We start from the raw sequence: 23,151 nt of genomic DNA on the forward strand, positions 1-23,151 counted from the left end.
TTTTACTCAAGAACAAGATCTGAGTACTTCTACTTTTACTCAAGAACAAGATCTGAGTACTTCTACTTTTACTCAAGTACAAGATCAGAGTACTTCTACTTTTACTGAAGTACAAGATCAGAGTACTTCTACTTTGACTCAAGTACAAGATCTGAGTACTTCTACTTTTACTGAAGTACAAGATCAGAGTACTTCTACTTTTACTCAAGTACAAGATCAAAGTACTTCTACTTTTACTGAAGTACAAGATCAGAGTACTTCTACTTTTACTGAAGTACAAGATCAGAGTACTTCTACTTTTACTCAAGTACAAGATCTGAGTACTTCTACTTTTACTCAAGTACAAGATCTGAGTACTTCTACTTTTACTCAAGTACAATATCTGAGTACTTCTACTTTGACTCAAGTACAAGATCAGAGTACTTCTACTTTAACTCAAGTACAATATCTGAGTACTTCTACTTTTACTCAAGTACAAGATCAGAGTACTTCTACTTTTACTCAAGAACAAAGTACTTCTACTTTGACTCAAGTACAAGGTCAGAGTACTAGATCTGAGTACTTCTACTTTTACTCAAGTATAAGATCAGAGTACTTCTACTTTGACTCAAGTACAAGATCAGAGTACTTCTACTTTAACTCAAGTACAATATCTGAGTACTTCTACTTTTACTCAAGTACAAGATCAGAGTACTTTTACTCAAGAACAAAGTACTTCTACTTTGACTCAAGTACAAGGTCAGAGTACTAGACCTGAGTACTTCTACTTTTACTCAAGTACAAGACCTGAGTACTTCTACTTTTACTCTCAAGTACTAGATCTGAGTACTTCTACTTTACTGAAGTACATGATCAGAGTATTTTTAACATACTATGCCTTTTCTTCCAGACTTTTCCCCCTTCTTTAATTCAGACTAAACTCAGACTTAACCCAACATCTCCTCGTCTCTCAGGTGTTCTGCGTGTCGGACTTCTTCAAGCCTCGCGTGCCCCCCCGTCGAGAGGAGGACCACACCACGCTGCAGGAGACAACCAATGGGAACCACTGTGAGAGTCCCAACTAAGCAGCACCTCGAGGGGGAGGAGCTTCTGTCCAAAACGCACACCCAGGACCCCTCGCCTTTCATTTCATGCTCAACCCTTCCTCCGTCACCCTGCATGGATCCAAGCTGTGCATCCCAGAAGAAACGGAAGGTTTTAAGACTTTTTAAATCACCTGGAAGAAGGAAAGTGCCGACTACCTGCGAAGCCTCGTAGGTTGTAGAGATTGTGCAAAGACATGTGTATCTACTGAGCAGGAAGAAGGGTCTGCAGGGCCGACCGCTGAGGGGAAGCCTGTGAATGTACCTGTGCTTTTCACCTGATTTAAGAGCTTTTTGATGTACTGTGGCGATTTTTCAGATACTGAACATTGACTTTTTTTTTTATTTTCGACATACTAAAACCATGACTTTTCTCCTCGACATTTGACGTTTTTTCAGATATTCAACATACCAAACATTGACTTTTATTTATTAGACATTCCCAAAAAATTTTTTTTTCGCAACATTTTTTTTTTTTGACACTAAATATTTATACTTTTTTCTCGACATTTTAAACATCCACTTTGAGATTTACGACAGTGTTTTGACATACTAGTCATTTACTTTATGATTTGAAACACTAAACATTGACTTTTTCTCCACATTTCAGATTTTCTACATTGACTTATTGACTCCAGTATCAAAATGTTTTTAACTCATTTTCGACATCTCAACATATGACTTTTCTCGAAATACTACTTTAGGCGCATTCACACTGCGGTACTTTTCCCACAAAGAACTAAAGAGTTCGCATCAACTAAGTACAGATCGCGTTCACACCAGAATAAGTTCCCTGGGGGAGGATTAGGCAAATGAAGCCGCTGACGTCACTTCTTCTGCTTTGGGTTTACTGGCAGGCCGCAAACCACTTCACGGCGTATACTGCCGCCCAAAGCCCCCGCCCGGAAGTCCCCGGAGTTGGGGAAGGCTTCAGTAGAAGCTGCTGGGAGTCCCAGCAGCTTCTACTGAAGCCTTCCGAGTAAATCGCCAGAACGCCGACACCTCCTCATCTCCACCGCTCCCATGTTTTATTTTGTGTTGCCATAAGTTAGTCTCTCTGCGTTTCTGCGCTGGGCTAATGCTAATGATGCTAATGCGAGGATAATAAAATGGCGGCTTCACAAAACGGGATTTTTACGGGGCGTGGTTTGCAATCCGTTCAGCCAATCAGGAATATAGCTATTTTCTCACAAAAGTCTCTGCTCTTTTCGGTGTGAACGCGATAAAAGAGTTCTCATGAACCTTTGAGGGAAAAGTACCGCAGTGTGAATGCGCCTATTGACTGTTCAGATTTGACGTTATCTTCCCGGCATACTCTGTAAAGACTTTACGACCAGCTGTTAGTTGAGTGCCTTTCGGTCGGGTGTTAAGTAAAGGGCTAATCCTAAAACTCAACTCCAACCTGATATACTCAAATGAAGCTTACTGGTTTAAGAGTTAAGTCCCGTGTTGCCTTCGCTGCTGCGTATCTATGTAGATCTAATATAATGTACTTTTTGTATGTAAAGAAAAACAACCAATCACCATACAGAGTTTTATTGAAAAGAAATATGTACAAAAGGAGAATCAAAGCCATTTCACTTGTTATCATGAACAGATGTTAAATGAAAGCATGACTTTTTGTTTACCTCCCCAGGCAGATATATCCATATAATGTTGTATTACGAACCACTAATAAACGCATGAATGGAAAACACTTCTCTTCACATCCTAATTGTACAGTATAACAGGACATTTTCTGATGGAAAAAAGCAAGTAATTTCAAGGACAAATAAATTAAAAAGCCAATTAAACTAACATTTGGGGATGAAATGTTATATTATTTGCCCACAGTGTGAAAAATATGACGATAAATCTGTGGTCTTAATCATAACTAAAACTCCTGAGGAGATTAAAGGTAGAGGCTGGCAGCGAACACAATGTCCCTCTTGATCTTCGTTATTCCTGCAGACACAGAAATAAAGAGTTAACGAAGCATTTCAATAAGCAAGCAAGTTCATGTGTAGAGCAACAAGGGAATGTAAAGTGCTCCAGAGAGGGGATGAAGCATAAGATGCTAAGACAACAAAAGTAAAAGCAAAAACAAGTGAATAAATTGTGCTTAAATTACACAATATGAGAAAGCAACAATTAAAATGACAGAAATCGCATTTAAAAGAACAGCTGATATCCACACACAGCCAATTAGTCTCCTATTGGCCGACAGAGTTAATTGATTCAGCGTTAATTAAACATTTTTTTTTTACCTTCAGCGAACTTGTTCTCCAGCTCCGTGTTTCCGATGGCCTTCGCAGCCGAACACATCTGTCTCAGGACTTCCTCCAGACGACGCATGCAGCGGATGATGCTCCCTACACACACACACACACACACAATTAATATAACCAACATTAATAAACCCGTAATGTTCAAAAAGCGGGAAATCCTGTAGTTTAAACATGAATTAATTATCATATCTTCATATCTGAGAAGTTTTCAGTACTAATTTGGAGGATACTGTGTATTTGTACATGATAGGTAGATGATGGATAACTCTTTCGTCACACAAGCGTGTTCAGACAAAAATACAATACTTTAAAAAGTGGAAAAGAGAATTAACAATACCAAATATAAAAAATTCTGGATAATTAAAACGAACTGTGATTGGTGCCTTGAGAGAGTTTAAGATTTGCAGACGAGCAGACCTTTGAGATCTGAGTCAAGTAAACATAGCTTAAAAGATACATACGGACACTTTGCCACCTGAATTGTTATTATACAGTTATATCTTTATTATTAATTAATTAATTCCTGTGAACGGACCTTCGAAGACGTCGGTCATCTTGCAGATCTGAGCGAAGGTGGCCCCGTTGGCCCAGGCGAACACCACGTCCATCAGGTGAGGCTTGAACTGGTTCAGGTACGTCTCCTCGTCCACTTCCAGCTTGGCGTCCGCAGAAACCTTCGCGATGCGCTTTGCACACTCCTGCACAGAAACAACAGCAACATTACAGGTACCCTATGGAGCGGGGAGGTGGACCTGAAGGAAGCGGCTCGTTCCCTCGACTAAAAGCAACGGGATTTCTCCGTAGGATTTTGGGATATTGTAAAAAATAAATGCACGTTTTGTTCAGCCGGATAATCTCCTACTTTCATCATTTTGAATCAGAAATCTAATGTCCAGAAGCTAAATGCTAACGTTATGCTGTAAAGGAACTACAGCCGAGTCCAGCCGCACGACTTCAACGTCACGCCGACTTCAGATTCTAGATGGAACGAGTTGAAGCGTTAGTTTGAACAGTCTGCAGGAGGCAGGGACTTGCTTTCAAGCAGAACAGAAACTTAGAGGAGTATTCACGTGTTCGGCGTAATGACCCAACCACAGACCTTGGTTCCAGATATTTTCCAAAAACATGTCCAAAGATCCTGTTGACTCTGAGACGAGGGAACTGCCGACTCACCTCCGGGCTTTAGGACTGGTTCCTGCACCACTCTATTACACTCTGTTCTTCGGCATTTACTCAGATATATAAAAATCAAGTCACTCTAGAAGGGATTTCTTTTTTATTTGATATGCCGCCCTTGTTTGAATAGGTTGCAGGTACACCCCCATAACCTTAAAGGTGGGGTAGGTGAGTTTCAGAAACCGGCTCGAGTGCACTAAAATTTGAAAATACACAGCCGAAAAGAATCCGCCCCTTCCTTCAGACTTCCTGACAGAGCACCTCCTCCAACGCACATGACGTCAGCAGACTGGTGAAAGTGGCCGCCTGTTGCTGGCGAGGCATCGAATTACTGCTGCAATGCACGCCCAATGACGGCACTCCCAATGAGGGCACGAGATACATTTGTGCGTGCACGAGATGGAAGGCTGACAGACAGGGCGGCAATCCTTTTTACAGTACTACGGCTTCTTCTACTGCCATTTTTATCGCTATCTCCGACTTTTATTTTTGTACTCTATTTTATATTTTATTTTTTGATTTCTTATTATTATTACAATTATTTGTCTTTTATTATCTCAAAGCGTATCAGTATCCCTTGTTGTGAAGCACTTCGAGATTTGTCTTGGCAGATGAGAAGCGCTATATAAATTAAATATATTATTATTATTATTATTATTCTACAGATGACATTTTTTTATGGATTTTTTGTCAAAGCACTTCAGATATTCTTTGCTATCGGGATGTTCAGAGCATTCCATGGAATATAACAAAAAGTGTATCTCGAGCCGGTTTCTGAAACTTACCTACCCCACCTTTAAGATAAGACATTAGGCGCTTTCACACCGGAGTACTTTTCCCAGTATAGTTCCGAAAATGTGAGTTCACACCAAAAGAATACGGAACTTAGTTCACGAGAACCTTTTCACCCACTTTCCCGTCCCTGCTAGAGAGCAGGTACTTTCCCGGGAGGAAAAGGTTCCTGTGTCTGATTGGCTGGGCGGATTGCAAACCACGCCCCGTAAAACTCCCCAAAAAGTTTTGTGAAGCCGCCATTTTATTATCCTCGCATTAGCATTATTAGCATTAGCATTAGCCCAGCGCAGAAACGCAGAGAGACTAACTTATGGCAACACAACAAAAAAACATGAGGAGATGAGGAGGCGTCGGCGTTCTGGCGATTTACTCGGAAGGCTTCAGAAGAAGCTTCTACTTAAATGTTAAGCCCTGAGACACAGTTTCGTGAAGAAGAAAAAACCGCGGGCGGGGGCTCTCGGGCTGAACAGGTTGAGCAGCCTGACGGCCCAGGGGTAGAAACCGTTTTTGAGTCTGTTTGCCCGTGACTTGAAGCTCCTGTATCTCCTGGAGAGAGACCAGTCTGTGACCCGGGTGAGAGCTGTCCTTTAGTATTTTATTTGCTCTGCTGAGGCAGCGGGAAGTGGAGATGTGTTCCAGAGAGGGCAGGGAGCAGCCCACGGCCGGGGGCAGCCCACGGCCGGGCACAGCCCACGGCCGGGGACACTCACTTATGTGTAAAAGACATCAAAAAGTGCATTTTGCATAACGACCTGATCGGTGACCTTTAAAATCTAATGACTTTAAAGCTTCAGGAAAAACATGTTTGATTTCAGTCGTCTCACCTGCATTTGTCCTCAGAGGAGCTGCTAGTGTTTCAGTCAGTTTTGGCATCTCACTGGCCTGCAGGAGGAGAAAGACATCATTAATGTGAAAGTAAATCATAGTGTGGTTTGTTCTCTAAACTGCAGTGTGAGGGGACACATGTTGATGTGGAAGAGACATGAAGAAGAGGGGACACATGTTGATGTAGAAGAGACACGAAGAAGAGGGGACACATGTTGATGTAGAAGAGACATGAAGAAGAGGGGACACGTGTTGATGTAGAAGAGACATGAAGAAGAGGGGACACGTGTTGATGTAGAAGAGACATGAAGAAGAGGGGACACGTGTTGATGTAGAAGAGACATGAAGAAGAGGGGACACATGTTGATGTAGAAGACACGGAGAAGAGGGGACACATGTTGATGTAGAAGAGACATGAAGAAGAGGGGACACGTGTTGATGTAGAAGAGACGTGAAGAAGAGGGGACACATGTTGATGTAGAAGAGGGGACACGTGTTGATGTAGAAGAGACGTGAAGAAGAGGGGACACGTGTTGATGTAGAAGAGACATGGAGAAGAGGGGACACATGATGTAGAAGAGGGGACACATGTTGATGTAGATGAGACATGAAGAAGAGGGGACACATGTTGATGTAGATGAGACATGAAGAAGAGGGGACACATGTTGATGTAGAAGAGACATGGAGAAGAGGGGACACATGTTGATGTAGAAGAGACATGAAGAAGAGGGGACACATGTTGATGTAGAAGAGACATGAAGAAGAGGACACATGTTGATGTCGAAGAGACATGAAGAAGAGGGGACACATGTTGATGTAGAAGAGACATGAAGAAGAGGGGACACATGTGATGTAGATGAGACATGAAGAAGAGGGGACACATGTTGATGTAGAAGAGACATGAAGAAGAGGGGACACATGTTGATGTAGAAGAGACATGGAGAAGAGGGGACACATGTTGATGTAGAAGAGACATGAAGAAGAGGGGGACACATGTTGATGTAGAAGAGACATGAAGAAGAGGACACATGTTGATGTCGAAGAGACATGAAGAAGAGGGGACACATGTTGATGTAGAAGAGACGTGAAGAAGAGGGGACACATGTTGATGTAGAAGAGACATGAAGAAGAGGGGACACATGTTGATGTAGAAGAGACATGAAGAAGAGGGGACACGTGTTGATGTAGAAGAGACATGAAGAAGAGGGGACACATGTTGATGTAGAAGACACGGAGAAGAGGGGACACATGTTGATGTAGAAGAGACATGAAGAAGAGGGGACACGTGTTGATGTAGAAGAGACGTGAAGAAGAGGGGACACATGTTGATGTAGAAGACACGGAGAAGAGGGGACACATGTTGATGTAGAAGAGACATGAAGAAGAGGGGACACATGCTGATATAGAAGAGACATGAAGAAGAGGGGACACGTGTTGATGTAGAAGAGACGTGAAGAAGAGGGGACACATGTTGATGTAGAAGAGACATGAAGAAGAGGGGACACATGCTGATATAGAAGAGACATGAAGAAGAGGGGACACGTGTTGATGTAGAAGAGACATGAAGAAGAGGGGACACATGTTGATGTAGAAGAGACATGAAGAAGTCGATTTAGCATAATAGGAGACCTTTAATTAGTGTGTGTGTGTGTGTGTGTGCGTGTGCGTGCGTGCGTGCGTGCGTGCGTGCGTGCGTGTGTGTGTGTGTGTGTGGAGGATAAGGGGGATTCGTACGTTCTCCTGGAAGACGAAGCAGGACAGCAGAGCCGTGGACTGCTCCACCGTCAGGTCGTTGAACAGGCCGTTAAACACCATCTCCGTGAGCAGCAGCTCGTCGCCGCTGGGAGAGAAATCAGAACGTCAGTCAAATGTCTTCCGTTAGAAACGCGGCTGTTGGAATAAGTGTCGTGTAATGGAAGAACAAAGCGAGTCCAAACTGAACGATTTAACTTTATATTATTGTAAAAGGTTTCCAACCAGAGCGGTAGAAGACGGGGGAAAAGCACTCGACACAAACTCGTATTCATTTCAAATCATAACGAGACGAACTAGCACTTCAAAATAAAAGCATTCCTTGTCAAACATTGTCCGAGGAAATCTAAAAGGACACGTCCGTCAACTTGCTTTCAAAAGGCTTATTATTATTGTGTGTCCCCTACCTGCTGATCTCACAGGCGACGCGTCCTTTCATCTCGATGACGTCGGACGGACTGGCGAATCCGAGGCGTCGCAGGACTCGCTTCCTGCACTTCAGTTTGTCCATCTGCAGCACGGTGCGCGCCTTCTTCAGCTCTCTCTTGGCCGTGCGGACGTCTGCTGCGATCTGAAACACACATTTAAAACGCTTTGTGAGAGATGGAAGAAGTACACACATCCTTTACTCAAGTAGAAGTACAGATACTCGTGTTTTAAAATACTCTGGTGAAAGTAGAAGTACTGACTAAACTTCTTTAATCAAGTTAAAGTAAAGAGGCTTTGAAGTGTACTTCAGTAAAAATGTCTGTTTGGAAATGAGAGAAGTAGAAAGTATTTGAGTTCAACATGTAAGAAGTAGAAAGTACAGGTATTTGAGTTCAACATGTAAGAAGTAGAAAGTACAGGTATTTGAGTTCAACATGTGAGAAGTAGAAAGTACAGGTATTTGTGTTCAACATGTGAGAAGTAGAAAGTACAGGTATTTGGGTTCAACATGTGAGAAGTAGAAAGTACAGGTATTTGAGTTCAACATGTGAGAAGTAGAAAGTACAGGTATTTGAGTTCAACATGTGAGAAGTAGAAAGTTCAGGTATTTGTGTTCAACATGTAAGAAGTATAAAGTACAGGTATTTGAGTTCAACATGTGAGAAGTAGAAAGTACAGGTATTTGAGTTCAACATGTAAGAAGTAGAAAGTACAGGTATTTGTGTACAACATGTAAGAAGTATAAAGTACAGGTATTTGAGTTCAACATGTAAGAAGTAGAAAGTACAGGTATTTGGGTTCAACATGTAAGAAGTAGAAAGTACAGGTATTTGAGTTCAACATGTAAGAAGTAGAAAGTACAGGTATTTGAGTTCAACATGTAAGAAGTAGAAAGTACAGGTATTTGGGTTCAACATGTAAGAAGTAGAAAGTACAGGTATTTGGGTTCAACATGTAAGAAGTAAAAGTAACAAGTAGTGGAGTAAAGTACTGATACCAGAAACAAGTACTTAAGAACAGTAACGAAGTATTTGTACTCCACTACTTCCCACCTCTGGTTGTAAAGATTATTTAAAAGGACTGTGATAGTGACTGTAGGAGCCATATGTTAAAATGTATAATTTGATATATTGTGTGTATATATATTTGAACATTGTAATTCTTTATTAGTATTATATCTTTTATTTAAACCAGCTGTTGTAAAATAGCAATATCGTTGTTTGACCTTTGAAAATATGCGTTTGCTGATATCTCTTGTTTAAGTAAAGAGTCAAACCAAAGTTCCCGAGACGTATTTTTGTTGGAGTCGGGCTCATCGCTACATGTGGATGTATCGATGTTGGGATTGGACGGAAGGACAGATGTTTTGTGCATGACATCGGAAAGGAAGTGGAAACATTGGAGTTGTCCGTCCTCCATGTTGTGTCTCCACTAACCAGAGAAAGAATACATAATGATGGGAATGGAGGCTTTCGGATACCTGTAATCTTGTAGCAAGTGCTTAGAAATATGAGGATGTGGTCAGAAAATAATGAATGAAACATAACGAGGGGAAGGGTAATATTAAAGAAAACAAGTGGTGCATTTACGGGAACACATATCGATATCTTCTGATATATATTCAAGTGACTTCGGTCGGTCTTTAGGATAAAACAGAGAACCACATTCAAGCACGCTTCTGGTTGGTTGTTGGAGAAATGGAGGATCCACATTGTAGTGAAATTAGCGGGATATAATCTGAGGTAAAATTACAAGAAAACACTTACTCCAAGAACTTGGAGTTTCAGGCTCTGCACTTTCCTCCTCACCTCATACCTCAAAGACCGCACCTACAGGGTAACTTGGAGAGGGTCTGAGTCCGACCCTTGTCAATTAACTACAGGGGTCCCTCAGGGCTCTGTTCTCGGTCCCCTCCTCTTCTCCCTGTACACAAACTCGCTCGGATCTGTCATTAGCCCGCATGGTTTTTCATACCACTGCTACGCTGACGACACCCAACTAATCCTGTCCTCTCCCCGCTCAGAGACCCAGGTCGTCGCTCGCATCTCTGCTCGTCTAGCTGACATCTCTCAGTGGATGTCTGCTCATCACCTCAAGCTCAATCTTGACAAGACTGAACTGCTTTTCCTTCCGGGAAAAGATTGTCCCTCTCTTGACCTAACTATCAACATCGGCCCCTCTGTTGTTTCCCCGACTCAGACTGCAAGGACTCTGGGTGGGATCCTAGATAACAACCTGTCGTTTACTGCAAACATCGCTGCTGCAACCCACTGCTGCAGATACACGCTCTACAACATCAGGAAGACGCGCCCCAGCTGACCCAGAAATCCACGCAGGTTCTGGTCCAGGCTCTCGTCACCTCACGCCTAGACTACTGCAACTCCCTCCTGCTGGTCTACCTGCATGTGCCATCCGACCTCTGCAGCTCATCCAGAATGCAGCGGCTCGTCTGGTCTTCAGCCTTCCTGAATGCTCCCACCCCACTCCGCTCCTCCGCTCCCTCCACTGGCTTCCGGTAACTGCTAGAATCCACTTCAAGACACTGGTGCTTGCGTACCATGCTGCGAATGGATCTGGCCCTTCCTACATCCAGGACATGGTTAAACCGTGCACCCCAGCACGTGCTCTCCGCTCTGCATCAGCCAGACGACTCGCTGCACCCTCGCTGCGAGGGGGACCCAAGTTCCCATCAGCAGAAACACGTGGGTTTACTGTCCTGGTTCCAAGATGGTGGAATGAGCTCCCATTGACATCAGGACAGCAGAAAGCTTACACACCTTCCAGACTGAAACTCATCTCCTTCGACTCCACCTCGAGGATAGAATGACTAACAAAGAACTGCTAACAGAGCACTTATATACTAATAAAGGACTGGCTCCTCTAAAGCCAGTTGAGTAGCACTTGAAACGATTGGCTCTTTGAAACCTGATGTTCTTATATGATTCTGTTTTCCTCAAGGTTGTGTCTTCCTGGTCGAATGTACTTATTGTAAGTCGCTTTGGATAAAAGCGTCAGCTAAATGCAATGTAATGTAATGTAACACATGTACATAACAAAACTCACAACAAAATACATAAATAAAGATCCAAATCCAGAATTACCAAGAAGTGAAACTCTGATAAATGTGTTGTTGTTGTTGGTCGGATGAACCTCATCACACTAGACGGGAACATCAGGAGTTCCTACTTACCGCCAAATCCAATTATAAAGTATAATTTCATCAAGTCATCAACTGCAGTACAGAGTGTTTGTGTGTGTCTGTGTGTGTGAGTGTGTGTGTGTGTGTGTGTGTGTGTGTGAGTGTGTGTGAGTGTGTGTGCGTGTGTTATGAGGTTCATCCAATCTTTATAAGTCAAGCCATAAACAACAACAAAACAGTTTTTCTTTTCGGTTATTCTCGATTTAGATCTTTGGCTATATTAATCTATATATATATATATATAAATACTTCGTTACTGTTCTTAAGTATATATATATAGATTAAATATTTAAAGCTTCACTAAAAAGCCTAAAAACAAGCTTTATAGGTTAAAAAAATGTGTAAAATAATACAAAAAGTATTACATTAAAAATATATTTGTTTACATACAAATATAATTTTTTAAAAATAGTATAAAAAAAAAGATGTTTTAATAGAAAATTACTAGAGATGTCCTGATCCAATCACGTGATCGGGGATCGGAGCCGATCACGTGATTTTCAAAGATCGGAGGAAACAAATGGGGGATCGGGATTTGATTTTTTAATAAAATATTTGTATTTATTTATTTACTGTACAACACAAAAATGAACAGTTTCACGTCTAAAGTCATCCTGAGGACTTAGTTTTTAAAATGACCTCAACATCATGTATGTGTTGCTTTCTTTGGGATGGTTTTCAGACCTGCTTATTCCTCTCAAGACAACAGAGTGGGCGCAGTGTCGGTAGCAGACAGCAAGCTAACGAGAGGGCTACGTCCAGCTGGTGACTCGGGGTCGGGACAGAGAACATGTCGGAGTTTGGAAGTATTATAAAATTGAAAGCGAAGGCAGTGAACAGCAGATGCGAATGTTTGCAAGGCAGAGGTTCCGCGTGGTGGGTCGGTTGGAAGAACAGAGCTACGTTCAAACACGACCAATCTAAATTACGCCCTACCTGAGAAACAAACCCCAACAACAACACTGACGATTTACACAGAGGGCCCACTCGGGTAACGGCACTGAAGCAACCGACACTTTCAGAGACTTCTAAAAGGAAAGAGAAACGGCCCCAGAACAGTGAAAAGGCCAAACAATAACTGCCAAGATAGCTGACTTCATCGCGTTGGATGTCCAGCCGTTATCTGTTACCTTTGTTTTTATCGGATCGGGAAAAATCGGTATCGGCAGATTGTCAAAATCAAATGATCGGAATCGGATCGGGAGCAAAAAAATGTGATCGGGACATCCCTCGAAGATACAATAAAGAAAATACCTACAAATATATATTAATAATATTATATTAAAAAGATATAGTAATAATAGTAACATTTAAAATAAGATATGGCTGTTTCTGGTTGGTTTGAATAATGAATGAACGTGTTCTGGTTCATCTCCTCGCCCCGCGAAGTAGAGCCTCACTGACTGCTCTGTTTATTCAATATCCCGAGAATAGATCCCGCCGCTTTACGAGACGTTTTTCCTCTGATCTGACCAATGAGGGCGAGGCGCTGCATGAACGATGCCCTCGCCCGCTTCATGTGTTTGTCTGTGAAGATATTTAAGCTGAGGCCGACACGTCTGGCAGGAAAGACAAACTGAAGGTCGCGGATTGTATCTAACAAAAATGTAAGATACAAATAATTAAACAATAACAAAACCCACTGTGTGTAATGTGTGTGTGGTTTGACATTAGGCTTTTAAAAACTATGCGTGAACACATCGAGAAACTCCAAAACTCTCAGCTAAAGTACCACGGACCAAAACGCTGATATTCACAGGAATCACCTTCGACTGAAATGCAAAAAAGAAAATATATAAAATTAGGACCTAGAATTGAGATGCACGAATCCATTTTCGACCCATAAATACTGAATAATAACATACTATTTTTAATTATTCTTGAATTTGTATGATAGAAAGATAATTCAAATTAATTCCACCATGTGTACAACTATTTATAATTTTTGTTTTTTATGAATAAATTATATTAACTAATAATGATAGTGATCTGCTCGACTGCTAGTTGTGATCTGTCAGCCTCTTAGAGATCACATCAATATGTGTTGGAGCGCTAGCCAATAGGAGCACGTATGACGGTGATGTCACTATGTTGCGGAACTAAACGAAGGAGTTCAATGGAGGTGTTTCCGGGGTATAAAGGGCCCCTTGGAGGTCAGTTTTCTCACCACAGCTTTCTTCTCACAGAGCGAGTACACGGCCTCCAGGTTGGGTCGCTGTGCAGAGGGTGGGAGTACATGCGGTGCTCGAAGGCCTCGACCTTCTGGATCACCTTCTTCAAGCGCCGGTCTTTGATGCCCATGTCGTCCACGGGATCCAGCAGAGGAACGCCGTCCGGGAAGCGCTTCTGCACCTCCTGCACGCAAAACAAAAGAGATAGTAATGTTTTTTATTTGATTTGTTGTGTGTGTGTCTGAGACAAAAACATAAAAAACTAATAATAGTTAAATTGAAATACATTAAAAAGTTGAAAAAAAAATAAAATAAAAAATTTAATACATTTTTTTATCATCAAAATGTAAAAGTTGCTAATAAAAAATAATAAACAAACAAATAATTGAATAAATAAACTATAAATATGAGATCAGTGTCTGAGACAAACATATAAAAAACTAATAGTTAAAATTGAAATACTTTCAAAAAATAGAAAATAAATAAATAAAATTGAATTAATTTTGTTATATTAATCAAAATGTAAAAGTTGCTAAATAAAAATAAATTATTTAACTATAAATATGAGATCAGCAGTAGATAATTACACAAAAATATAAATTGTATCCATTTTTGCCATATTTGAAAAAGAATATGACATTTTCTCCAAGGTCAAACGATGAAAGGTCTTTAACTAATGTAGGGTTTGAGTACTACACAAATAGAAGAAGCCCATCTTTCATTATTATAAGAAACTCTTAGATAAACCTCCAAATTGTATCTACACGGACATTGGACTCTGAACTTGAGTGTGTGTGTGTCCTAGCATTACTATCCTTGTGGGGACCTACATCTGTTTACACAGTCAGGTGTGGGGACTCTCCTCCCTTATGGGGACATAAGGGAAGTCCCCATGACGGGAATCATTAATTTTGTGTTGGTTTAGGTTAGGATAAGTCTCCAGGAAATGCATGTAAGTCAATGTGATGTCCTCTGAAGTGATGTATGCATGGTGTGTATGCATGGTGTGTGTGTGTGTGTGTGTGGTGTGTGTGTGTGTGTGTGTGTGAGATGGGGTTTATCCAATCTTAACAAGTGAAGCCATGTGGTTTATAAACAACGACGAAAAAACTGTTTTTCTTTTCGGTTATTTTTGATTTAGATCTTGTAAATATTTTGTAAATTAAAAGCTTTACTTAAAAACCTAAAAATAAGCTTTGTATGTTAAAAATATTTAAAATACAAAAGTAGTTAAAATAAATAAAATTACATACAAATAAAAAATATTTTGTTTATCTAATATCTTTTATTGGACATTTAACTTTAACGTCTTGTGTTTATATCTATAATAATGATGTACCTGTATGGACTTGAGCATCAGCTGCCGGTTGTCAAAGGGCCTCAGATCTTTGGGGATGTAGAGACGGACGGAGCTGATGGAGGTCAGGAGATGCAGCATCACTGGGACCACCTGGAAATAGAGAACATCATTGTAAGTGGTGCAGGGATGTCGTATTTTCGTAGAGGACCCTGAAGGCAACGTCTCCCTGGTTCAATTAAAAACATTTTTAAATATGTATTATTAATTATAAAAATAAAGACCTTATGACAGGCTTACAACCAAAAAACATTGACTTTGACAGACCAGTCTTTCTTTAATTAATTAATATAACTAGTGTCAGTGTGTTCCTCCCTTCGTGTGCAGTTTTAAACACAGTGAACATGATTTTAAAAGCCCAAATCTGTCAAATTTAGAATTGAAGCAAAGGTATTTTGTTAGAATGAAACAAGTTGTGAATTTTGTAAATCATAAAATCCATGTTTTATCAATAAAAATGCCACTTTCGGACTTTGGGTACAGCTCTACATATGTGATGTAAAGTGTGTCTGTACGTATGTGTGGGAGTGTGAGTGTGTGAGTATGGTGTGTGTGAGTGTGTGTGAGAGTTGGGGTTCATCCAATAATTAAAAGTGACGCAATGTGGTTTCTAAACAACAACAAAAAAATTTATTTTTTTCGATTATTCTTGATTTAGATCTTTGGGTTATATATATATTTTTAATGTGTATATTGTATATATTTAAAGCTTCACTAAAAAGCCTAAGAAAATTCTCCCACCTGCATCTCCCCGGTGAAAAAAGTTTGGACACCCCTGCTGTGCGTCTGTGTGTGTGTGTGTGTGTGTGTGTGTGTGTGTGTGTCTCACCTGCATCTCCCCGGTGAAAAAGGTTTGGACACCCCTGGTGTAACGTCTGTGTGTGTGTGTGTGTGTGTGTGTGTGTGTGTGTGTGTGTCTCACCTGCATCTCCCCGGTCTCTCCTGGAGCTGCAGGTTTAGCCGCCTCAGTGGCAGCATCCTTCACGCTGTCCTTGCTGCAGTGAACCAGAACCTCCACCACGTACAGAGGCTCAGAGTCCGTGGTGGACTGCACGGAGACAGAATTATCAGGATATGAATACTTTATTGATACTGGGAGTTAGAGATGTCCCGATCCGATCACGTGATCGGGGCCGATCACGTGATTTTAAAAAGATCGGGGATCGGGATTTTTTTTTTTTTTTTTTTTTAATAATTTTTTTTTTTTTGATTTAATGTTACAAAACAAAAATGACCATGTTCACGTCTTAAAGTCATCCTGAGGCCTTAGTTTTGGTTTAAAATTACTCAACATCATGTATGTGTTGCTTCTTTTGGGCTTGTTTTCAGACCTGCTTATTCCTCTCAAAGCAACAGAGTGGGCGCAGTGTCTAAGTAGCAGCAAGCTAACGAGAGGCTACGTTCAGCTGGTGACTCGGGAGTCGGGACAGAGAAAATGTCAGGAGTTTGGAAGTATTATGAAATTGAAAGCGAAGGCAGTGTAACAGCCAGATGCAATGTTTGCAAGGCAGAGGTTCCGCGTGGTGGAAAGAACAGAGCTACGTTCAACACGACCAATCTAACACGCCACCTGAGAAACAAACACCAACAACAACACGGCGAGTACACAGAGGCCACTCGGGTAACGGCACTGAGACAACCGACACTTTCAGAGGCTTTTAAAAGGAAAGAGAAACTGCCCCAGAACAGTGAAAAGGCCAAACATATAACAAGATAGCTGAATTCATCGCGTTGGATGACCAGCCGTTATCTGTTGCCTTTGTTTTCTCTTAATGCATTGCATAAAGATCGGATCGGGAAAAATCGGTATCGGCAGATTGTCAAAATCAAATGATCGGAATCGGATCGGGAGCAAAAAAAGGTGATCGGGACATCCCTACTGGGAGTAATAGGGTTTCCTGACTGATGGTCTGTTTTTAAAAGTAAATAAAAGATTACAAATAAATGTTTTTAAATGAAAAATACGAGAAATTAAATGTCAAATAAAGAGTAAAAACATATATAACCGTTAGAAGATTTAGGAGAAATGCCCCCCAAAAAAGACTTAAAATATTTATTTAATTATAAGAAAAAAGGAAATCTTAAAATAAAAATGTATAAACACGAATAAAATAAAACAAAAATAGTTATTATTCATAAATAAAATAAATGTTAATGTCAAAAAAAGTAAAACATACTTATATATATATATATATAAAATATAATGAGTTAAAATAAAATGTTCAATTTGAGATACAATGTTATCAAAAGGACTAAAAAATATGTATATTAACACAAGTTAGAAGAAAAATGTCAAATGAAATTTTTTTTTTTTTTATATAAAAATAATGTTTCTGGAAAAAAAGGGCAAAAAAAAAAATACAAATATTTATAATGCATATTCATTACCAACATGTAAATGGACTCACAAATCAAACTCACCTTCACGTTCGACTTCTTGCAAAAGTTCACCACCACTCCCCAGCCGAAGTCAGCGTCATCATTTTTCACCTGAGGGTTTACAACAAGGAGCCATTCAATGACATGCTTCAATGTATAGTTATTGCCCTGTTGATGTATGGGTGAAGTGTGTGTGAAGTGTGTGTGTGTGAAGTGTGTGTGAAGTGTGTGTGAAGTAGTGGTGAACCGTGTGTATCACGACTGGACCTTCTGTAGACATCCCCCTCCACCCGGATTTGAAAATGCGGGTGTTGTAGTCAGACGGACGCATTTACGCTGAATCCTCGGTCTCTCTCCAGTTAACTAGCGGGCCTTCTAGAGCAGGGGTTCCCACACGTTGCCATGGCAATGACCCCATATAGCATTAACCCACGGGGACCCCTCTGGCGGGGACCCCCTGTTGCCATTTTAAATGATGAGTACATTAAGATGGAAAATATGTCAAATTAATATTACAGCTTAATACATTTTCTTAATATATATTTGTATTAATAATTAATAATCAGTTATTCTTCTTTTATTATTATTCTTTTGTTTGTCGTTTTCTGTTATAAACATTCTTAACACAATATTAAACAGTAAACACATTTTTAAAGTGATTTGTCTTTATAATATTATATAATCTTGAACAGTAATATGAACATATATTTTTAGCATTTTTGAAAGCTACTTATGCCTTAATAATATTATATATAATATTCAACAGTAATATTAACAATAAATATATTTATATTCATATAAACATCAATATTTGCTGCATCCGTGCTCTCGTCCGGCTGCAGAGCGAAATATCCACTCGCTCCAAAAGCTGAGCAGATACTCAGTTTCACGCTCAGTAGCGGCAGCTCGATTCTGATTGGCTTGAGGGTCGTGTGATGTAAAAACCCAAAAATATTAATAAATAAAAAATATTAAAAGATTGGCATCACAGGACACAGATTGATATGCAGTTATTAATAACATCTAAAAAAAAAAATCCCCTTTCCCTCAAACTTTGCGTGACCCCCCTGGTGCGACCAAGGATGTAGAATACCTGGTTGAAGGATGTTCTGCCCAGAGACCCAGAACGAGATCTGATTGGTTGCTTTCTTTTCTAACACAAACCCACTGAAATGCGTCGTGCATGGTCCGAGAAGGACAAAAAAATCAACGTAACACTGGGTATTCTCTGAATACCTTGAAGGCCCTGACGGTTCACCACTGGTGTGAAGTGTGTGTGTGTGTGTGTGTGTGTGTGGTGTGTGTGTGTGTGGCGTCACCTTGACCAGTCTGCCGGGCTGCAGGAAGGGTAAGCAGTATTTGGGTTTGTGCGTGAACTCCTGGATCTCTTTCCCCAGCTTGGCGAGCTGCTGTCGGATCTTAAAGTACGTCACCACGCCCTCCTCGTTGGGGATCTCGATGCTGTTGTACTGCGCCTCGTACTTCTCGATCTCTGCACAGGAACAAAACAGAAACATATAGTTAAAGCTGGAGCTAGGCAACTGAGAGACATGATATTTTATTCTAGCATCTACGAGTGAAACACGGTTCTTGATAAAAATGCATTTGAATACTGCTTTCTATTCCTCCATCTTGTGACTGTGTGACTCCTCTCTTGGATGTCAGCATGTGAAGGACACTGCTCAGGAACTAGCTGATGCTCTGTATGTGATGACTCCCTTCTGGAGAGGATCACTTGACTCCAGTATCAAAATGTTTTTAACTCATTTTCGACATCTCAACATATGACTTTTCTCGAAATACTACTTTAGGCGCATTCACACTGCGGTACTTTTCCACAAAGAACTAAAGAGTTCGCATCAACTAAGTACAGATCGCGTTCACACCAGAATAAGTTCCCTGGGGGGATTAGGCAAATGAAGCCGCTGACGTCACTTCTTCTGCTTTGGGTTTACTGGCAGGCCGCAAACCACTTCACGGCGTATACTGCTGCCGCCCAAAGCCCCCGCCCGGAAGTCCCCGGAGTTGGGGAAGGCTTCAGTAGAAGCTGCTGGGAGTCCCAGCAGCTTCTACTGAAGCCTTCCGAGTAAATCGCCAGAACGCCGACACCTCCTCATCTCCACCGCTCCCATGTTTTATTTTGTGTTGCCATAAGTTAGTCTCTCTCTGCGTTTCTGCGCTGGGCTAATGCTAATGATGCTAATGCGAGGATAATAAAATGGCGGCTTCACAAAACGGGATTTTTACGGGGCGTGGTTTGCAATCCGTTCAGCCAATCAGGAATATAGCTATTTTCTCACAAAAGTCTCTGCTCTTTTCGGTGTGAACGCGATAAAAGAGTTCTCATGAACCTTTGAGGGAAAAGTACCGCAGTGTGAATGCGCCTATTGACTGTTCAGATTTGACGTTATCTTCCCGGCATACTCTGTAAAGACTTTACGACCAGCTGTTAGTTGAGTGCCTTTCGGTCGGGTGTTAAGTAAAGGGCTAATCCTAAAACTCAACTCCAACCTGATATACTCAAATGAAGCTTACTGGTTTAAGAGTTAAGTCCCGTGTTGCCTTCGCTGCTGCGTATCTATGTAGATCTAATATAATGTACTTTTTGTATGTAAAGAAAAACAACCAATCACCATACAGAGTTTTATTGAAAAGAAATATGTACAAAAGGAGAATCAAAGCCATTTCACTTGTTATCATGAACAGATGTTAAATGAAAGCATGACTTTTTGTTTACCTCCCCAGGCAGATATATCCATATAATGTTGTATTACGAACCACTAATAAACGCATGAATGGAAAACACTTCTCTTCACATCCTAATTGTACAGTATAACAGGACATTTTCTGATGGAAAAAAGCAAGTAATTTCAAGGACAAATAAATTAAAAAGCCAATTAAACTAACATTTGGGGATGAAATGTTATATTATTTGCCCACAGTGTGAAAAATATGACGATAAATCTGTGGTCTTAATCATAACTAAAACTCCTGAGGAGATTAAAGGTAGAGGCTGGCAGCGAACACAATGTCCCTCTTGATCTTCGTTATTCCTGCAGACACAGAAATAAGAGTTAACGAAGCATTTCAATAAGTCAAAGCAAGTTCATGTGTAGAGCAACAAGGGAATGTAAAGTGCTCCAGAGAGGGGATGAAGCATAAGATGCTAAGACAACAAAAGTAAAGCAAAAACAAGTGAATAAATTGTGCTTTAAATTACACAATATGAGAAAGCAACAATTAAAATGACAGAAATCGCATTTAAAAGAACAGCTGATATCCACACACAGCCAATTAGTCTCCTATTGGCCGACAGAGTTAATTGATTCAGCGTTAATTAAACATTTTTTTTTTTACCTTCAGCGAACTTGTTCTCCAGCTCCGTGTTTCCGATGGCCTTCGCAGCCGAACACATCTGTCTCAGGACTTCCTCCAGACGACGCATGCAGCGGATGATGCTCCCTACACACACACACACACACACCAATTAATATAACCAACATTAATAAACCCGTAATGTTCAAAAAGCGGGAAATCCTGTAGTTTAAACATGAATAATTATCATATCTTCATATCTGAGAAGTTTTCAGTACTAATTTGGAGGATACTGTGTATTTGTACATGATAGGTAGATGATGGATAACTCTTTCGTCACACAAGCGTGTTCAGACAAAAATACAATACTTTAAAAAGTGGAAAAGAGAATTAACAATACCAAATATAAAAATTCTGGATAATTAAAACGAACTGTGATTGGTGCCTTGAGAGAGTTTAAGATTTGCAGACCGAGCAGACCTTTGAGATCTGAGTCAAGTAAACATAGCTTAAAAGATACATACGGACACTTTGCCACCTGAATTGTTATTATACAGTTATATCTTTATTATTAATTAATTAATTCCTGTGAACGGACCTTCGAAGACGTCGGTCATCTTGCAGATCTGAGCGAAGGTGGCCCCGTTGGCCCAGGCGAACACCACGTCCATCAGGTGAGGCTTGAACTGGTTCAGGTACGTCTCCTCGTCCACTTCCAGCTTGGCGTCCGCAGAAAACCTTCGCGATGCGCTTTGCACACTCCTGCACAGAAACAACAGCAACATTACAGGTACCCTATGGAGCGGGGAGGTGGACCTGAAGGAAGCGGCTCGTTCCCTCGACTAAAAGCAACGGGATTTCTCCGTAGGATTTTGGGATATTGTAAAAAATAAATGCACGTTTTGTTCAGCCGGATAATCTCCTACTTTCATCATTTTGAATCAGAAATCTAATGTCCAGAAGCTAAATGCTAACGTTATGCTGTAAAGGAACTACAGCCGAGTCCAGCCGCACGACTTCAACGTCACGCCGACTTCAGATTCTAGATGGAACGAGTTGAAGCGTTAGTTTGAACAGTCTGCAGGAGGCAGGGACTTGCTTTCAAGCAGAACAGAAACTTAGAGGAGTATTCACGTGTTCGGCGTAATGACCCAACCACAGACCTTGGTTCCAGATATTTTCCAAAAACATGTCCAAAGATCCTGTTGACTCTGAGACGAGGGAACTGCCGACTCACCTCCGGGCTTTAGGACTGGTTCCTGCACCACTCTATTACACTCTGTTCTTCGGCATTTACTCAGATATATAAAAATCAAGTCACTCTAGAAGGGATTTCTTTTTTATTTGATATGCCGCCCTTGTTTGAATAGGTTGCAGGTACACCCCCATAACCTTAAAGGTGGGGTAGGTGAGTTTCAGAAACCGGCTCGAGTGCACTAAAATTTGAAAATACACAGCCGAAAAGAATCCGCCCCTTCCTTCAGACTTCCTGACAGAGCACCTCCTCCAACGCACATGACGTCAGCAGACTGGTGAAAGTGGCCGCCTGTTGCTGGCGAGGCATCGAATTACTGCTGCAATGCACGCCCAATGACGGCACGCCCAATGAGGGCACGAGATACATTTGTGCGTGCACGAGATGGAAGGCTGACAGACAGGGCGGCAATCCTTTTTACAGTACTACGGCTTCTTCTACTGCCATTTTTATCGCTATCTCCGACTTTTATTTTTGTACTCTATTTTATATTTTATTTTTTGATTTCTTATTATTATTACAATTATTTGTCTTTTATTATCTCAAAGCGTATCAGTATCCCTTGTTGTGAAGCACTTCGAGATTTGTCTTGGCAGATGAGAAGCGCTATATAAATTAAATATATTATTATTATTCTACAGATGACATTTTTTTATGGATTTGTTGTCAAAGCACTTCAGATATTCTTTGCTATCGGGATGTTCAGAGCATTCCATGGAATATAACAAAAAGTGTATCTCGAGCCGGTTTCTGAAACTTACCTACCCCACCTTTAAGATAAGACATTAGGCGCTTTCACACCGGAGTACTTTTCCCAGTATAGTTCCGAAAATGTGAGTTCACACCAAAAGAATACGGAACTTAGTTCACGAGAACCTTTTCACCCACTTTCCCGTCCCTGCTAGAGAGCAGGTACTTTCCCGGGAGGAAAAGGTTCCTGTGTCTGATTGGCTGGGCGGATTGCAAACCACGCCCCGTAAAACTCCCCAAAAAGTGTTGTGAAGCCGCCATTTTATTATCCTCGCATTAGCATTATTAGCATTAGCATTAGCCCAGCGCAGAAACGCAGAGAGACTAACTTATGGCAACACAACAAAAAAACATGAGGAGATGAGGAGGCGTCGGCGTTCTGGCGATTTACTCGGAAGG

The 23,151-nt window shown here is 40.9% G+C and overlaps 2 protein-coding genes and 1 pseudogene across 4 annotated transcripts in view; 1 reads left to right on the forward strand and 2 right to left on the reverse strand.

The window, feature by feature from the left end:
* The window catches only part of plpp1a (phospholipid phosphatase 1a), a 30,567-nt gene extending 27,789 nt beyond the window's left edge, over positions 1–2,778 (forward strand). For all 3 annotated transcript variants that reach the window (XM_071202628.1, XM_034079542.2, XM_034079541.2), the window contains one exon: positions 954–2,778. In XM_071202628.1, the coding sequence (XP_071058729.1) occupies positions 954–1,064 (111 nt within the window). In that variant the 3' untranslated portion in view covers positions 1,065–2,778. The remainder of the gene's footprint in view (positions 1–953) is intronic.
* Positions 2,603–20,191, reverse strand: LOC117443632 (exosome RNA helicase MTR4-like; annotated as a pseudogene).
* The window catches only part of LOC117443634 (exosome RNA helicase MTR4-like), a 31,669-nt gene continuing 28,579 nt past the window's right edge, over positions 20,062–23,151 (reverse strand). The window contains 4 exon segments of the mRNA XM_034079539.2: positions 20,062–20,485; positions 20,790–20,894; positions 21,346–21,481; positions 21,483–21,509. Coding sequence (XP_033935430.1) covers positions 20,433–20,485; positions 20,790–20,894; positions 21,346–21,481; positions 21,483–21,509 — 321 coding nt within the window. The 3' untranslated portion in view covers positions 20,062–20,432.

The sequence above is a fragment of the Pseudochaenichthys georgianus genome, unplaced genomic scaffold, assembly GCF_902827115.2.
Source record: "Pseudochaenichthys georgianus unplaced genomic scaffold, fPseGeo1.2 scaffold_645_arrow_ctg1, whole genome shotgun sequence".
Taxonomy (NCBI): Eukaryota; Metazoa; Chordata; class Actinopteri; order Perciformes; family Channichthyidae; genus Pseudochaenichthys; species Pseudochaenichthys georgianus.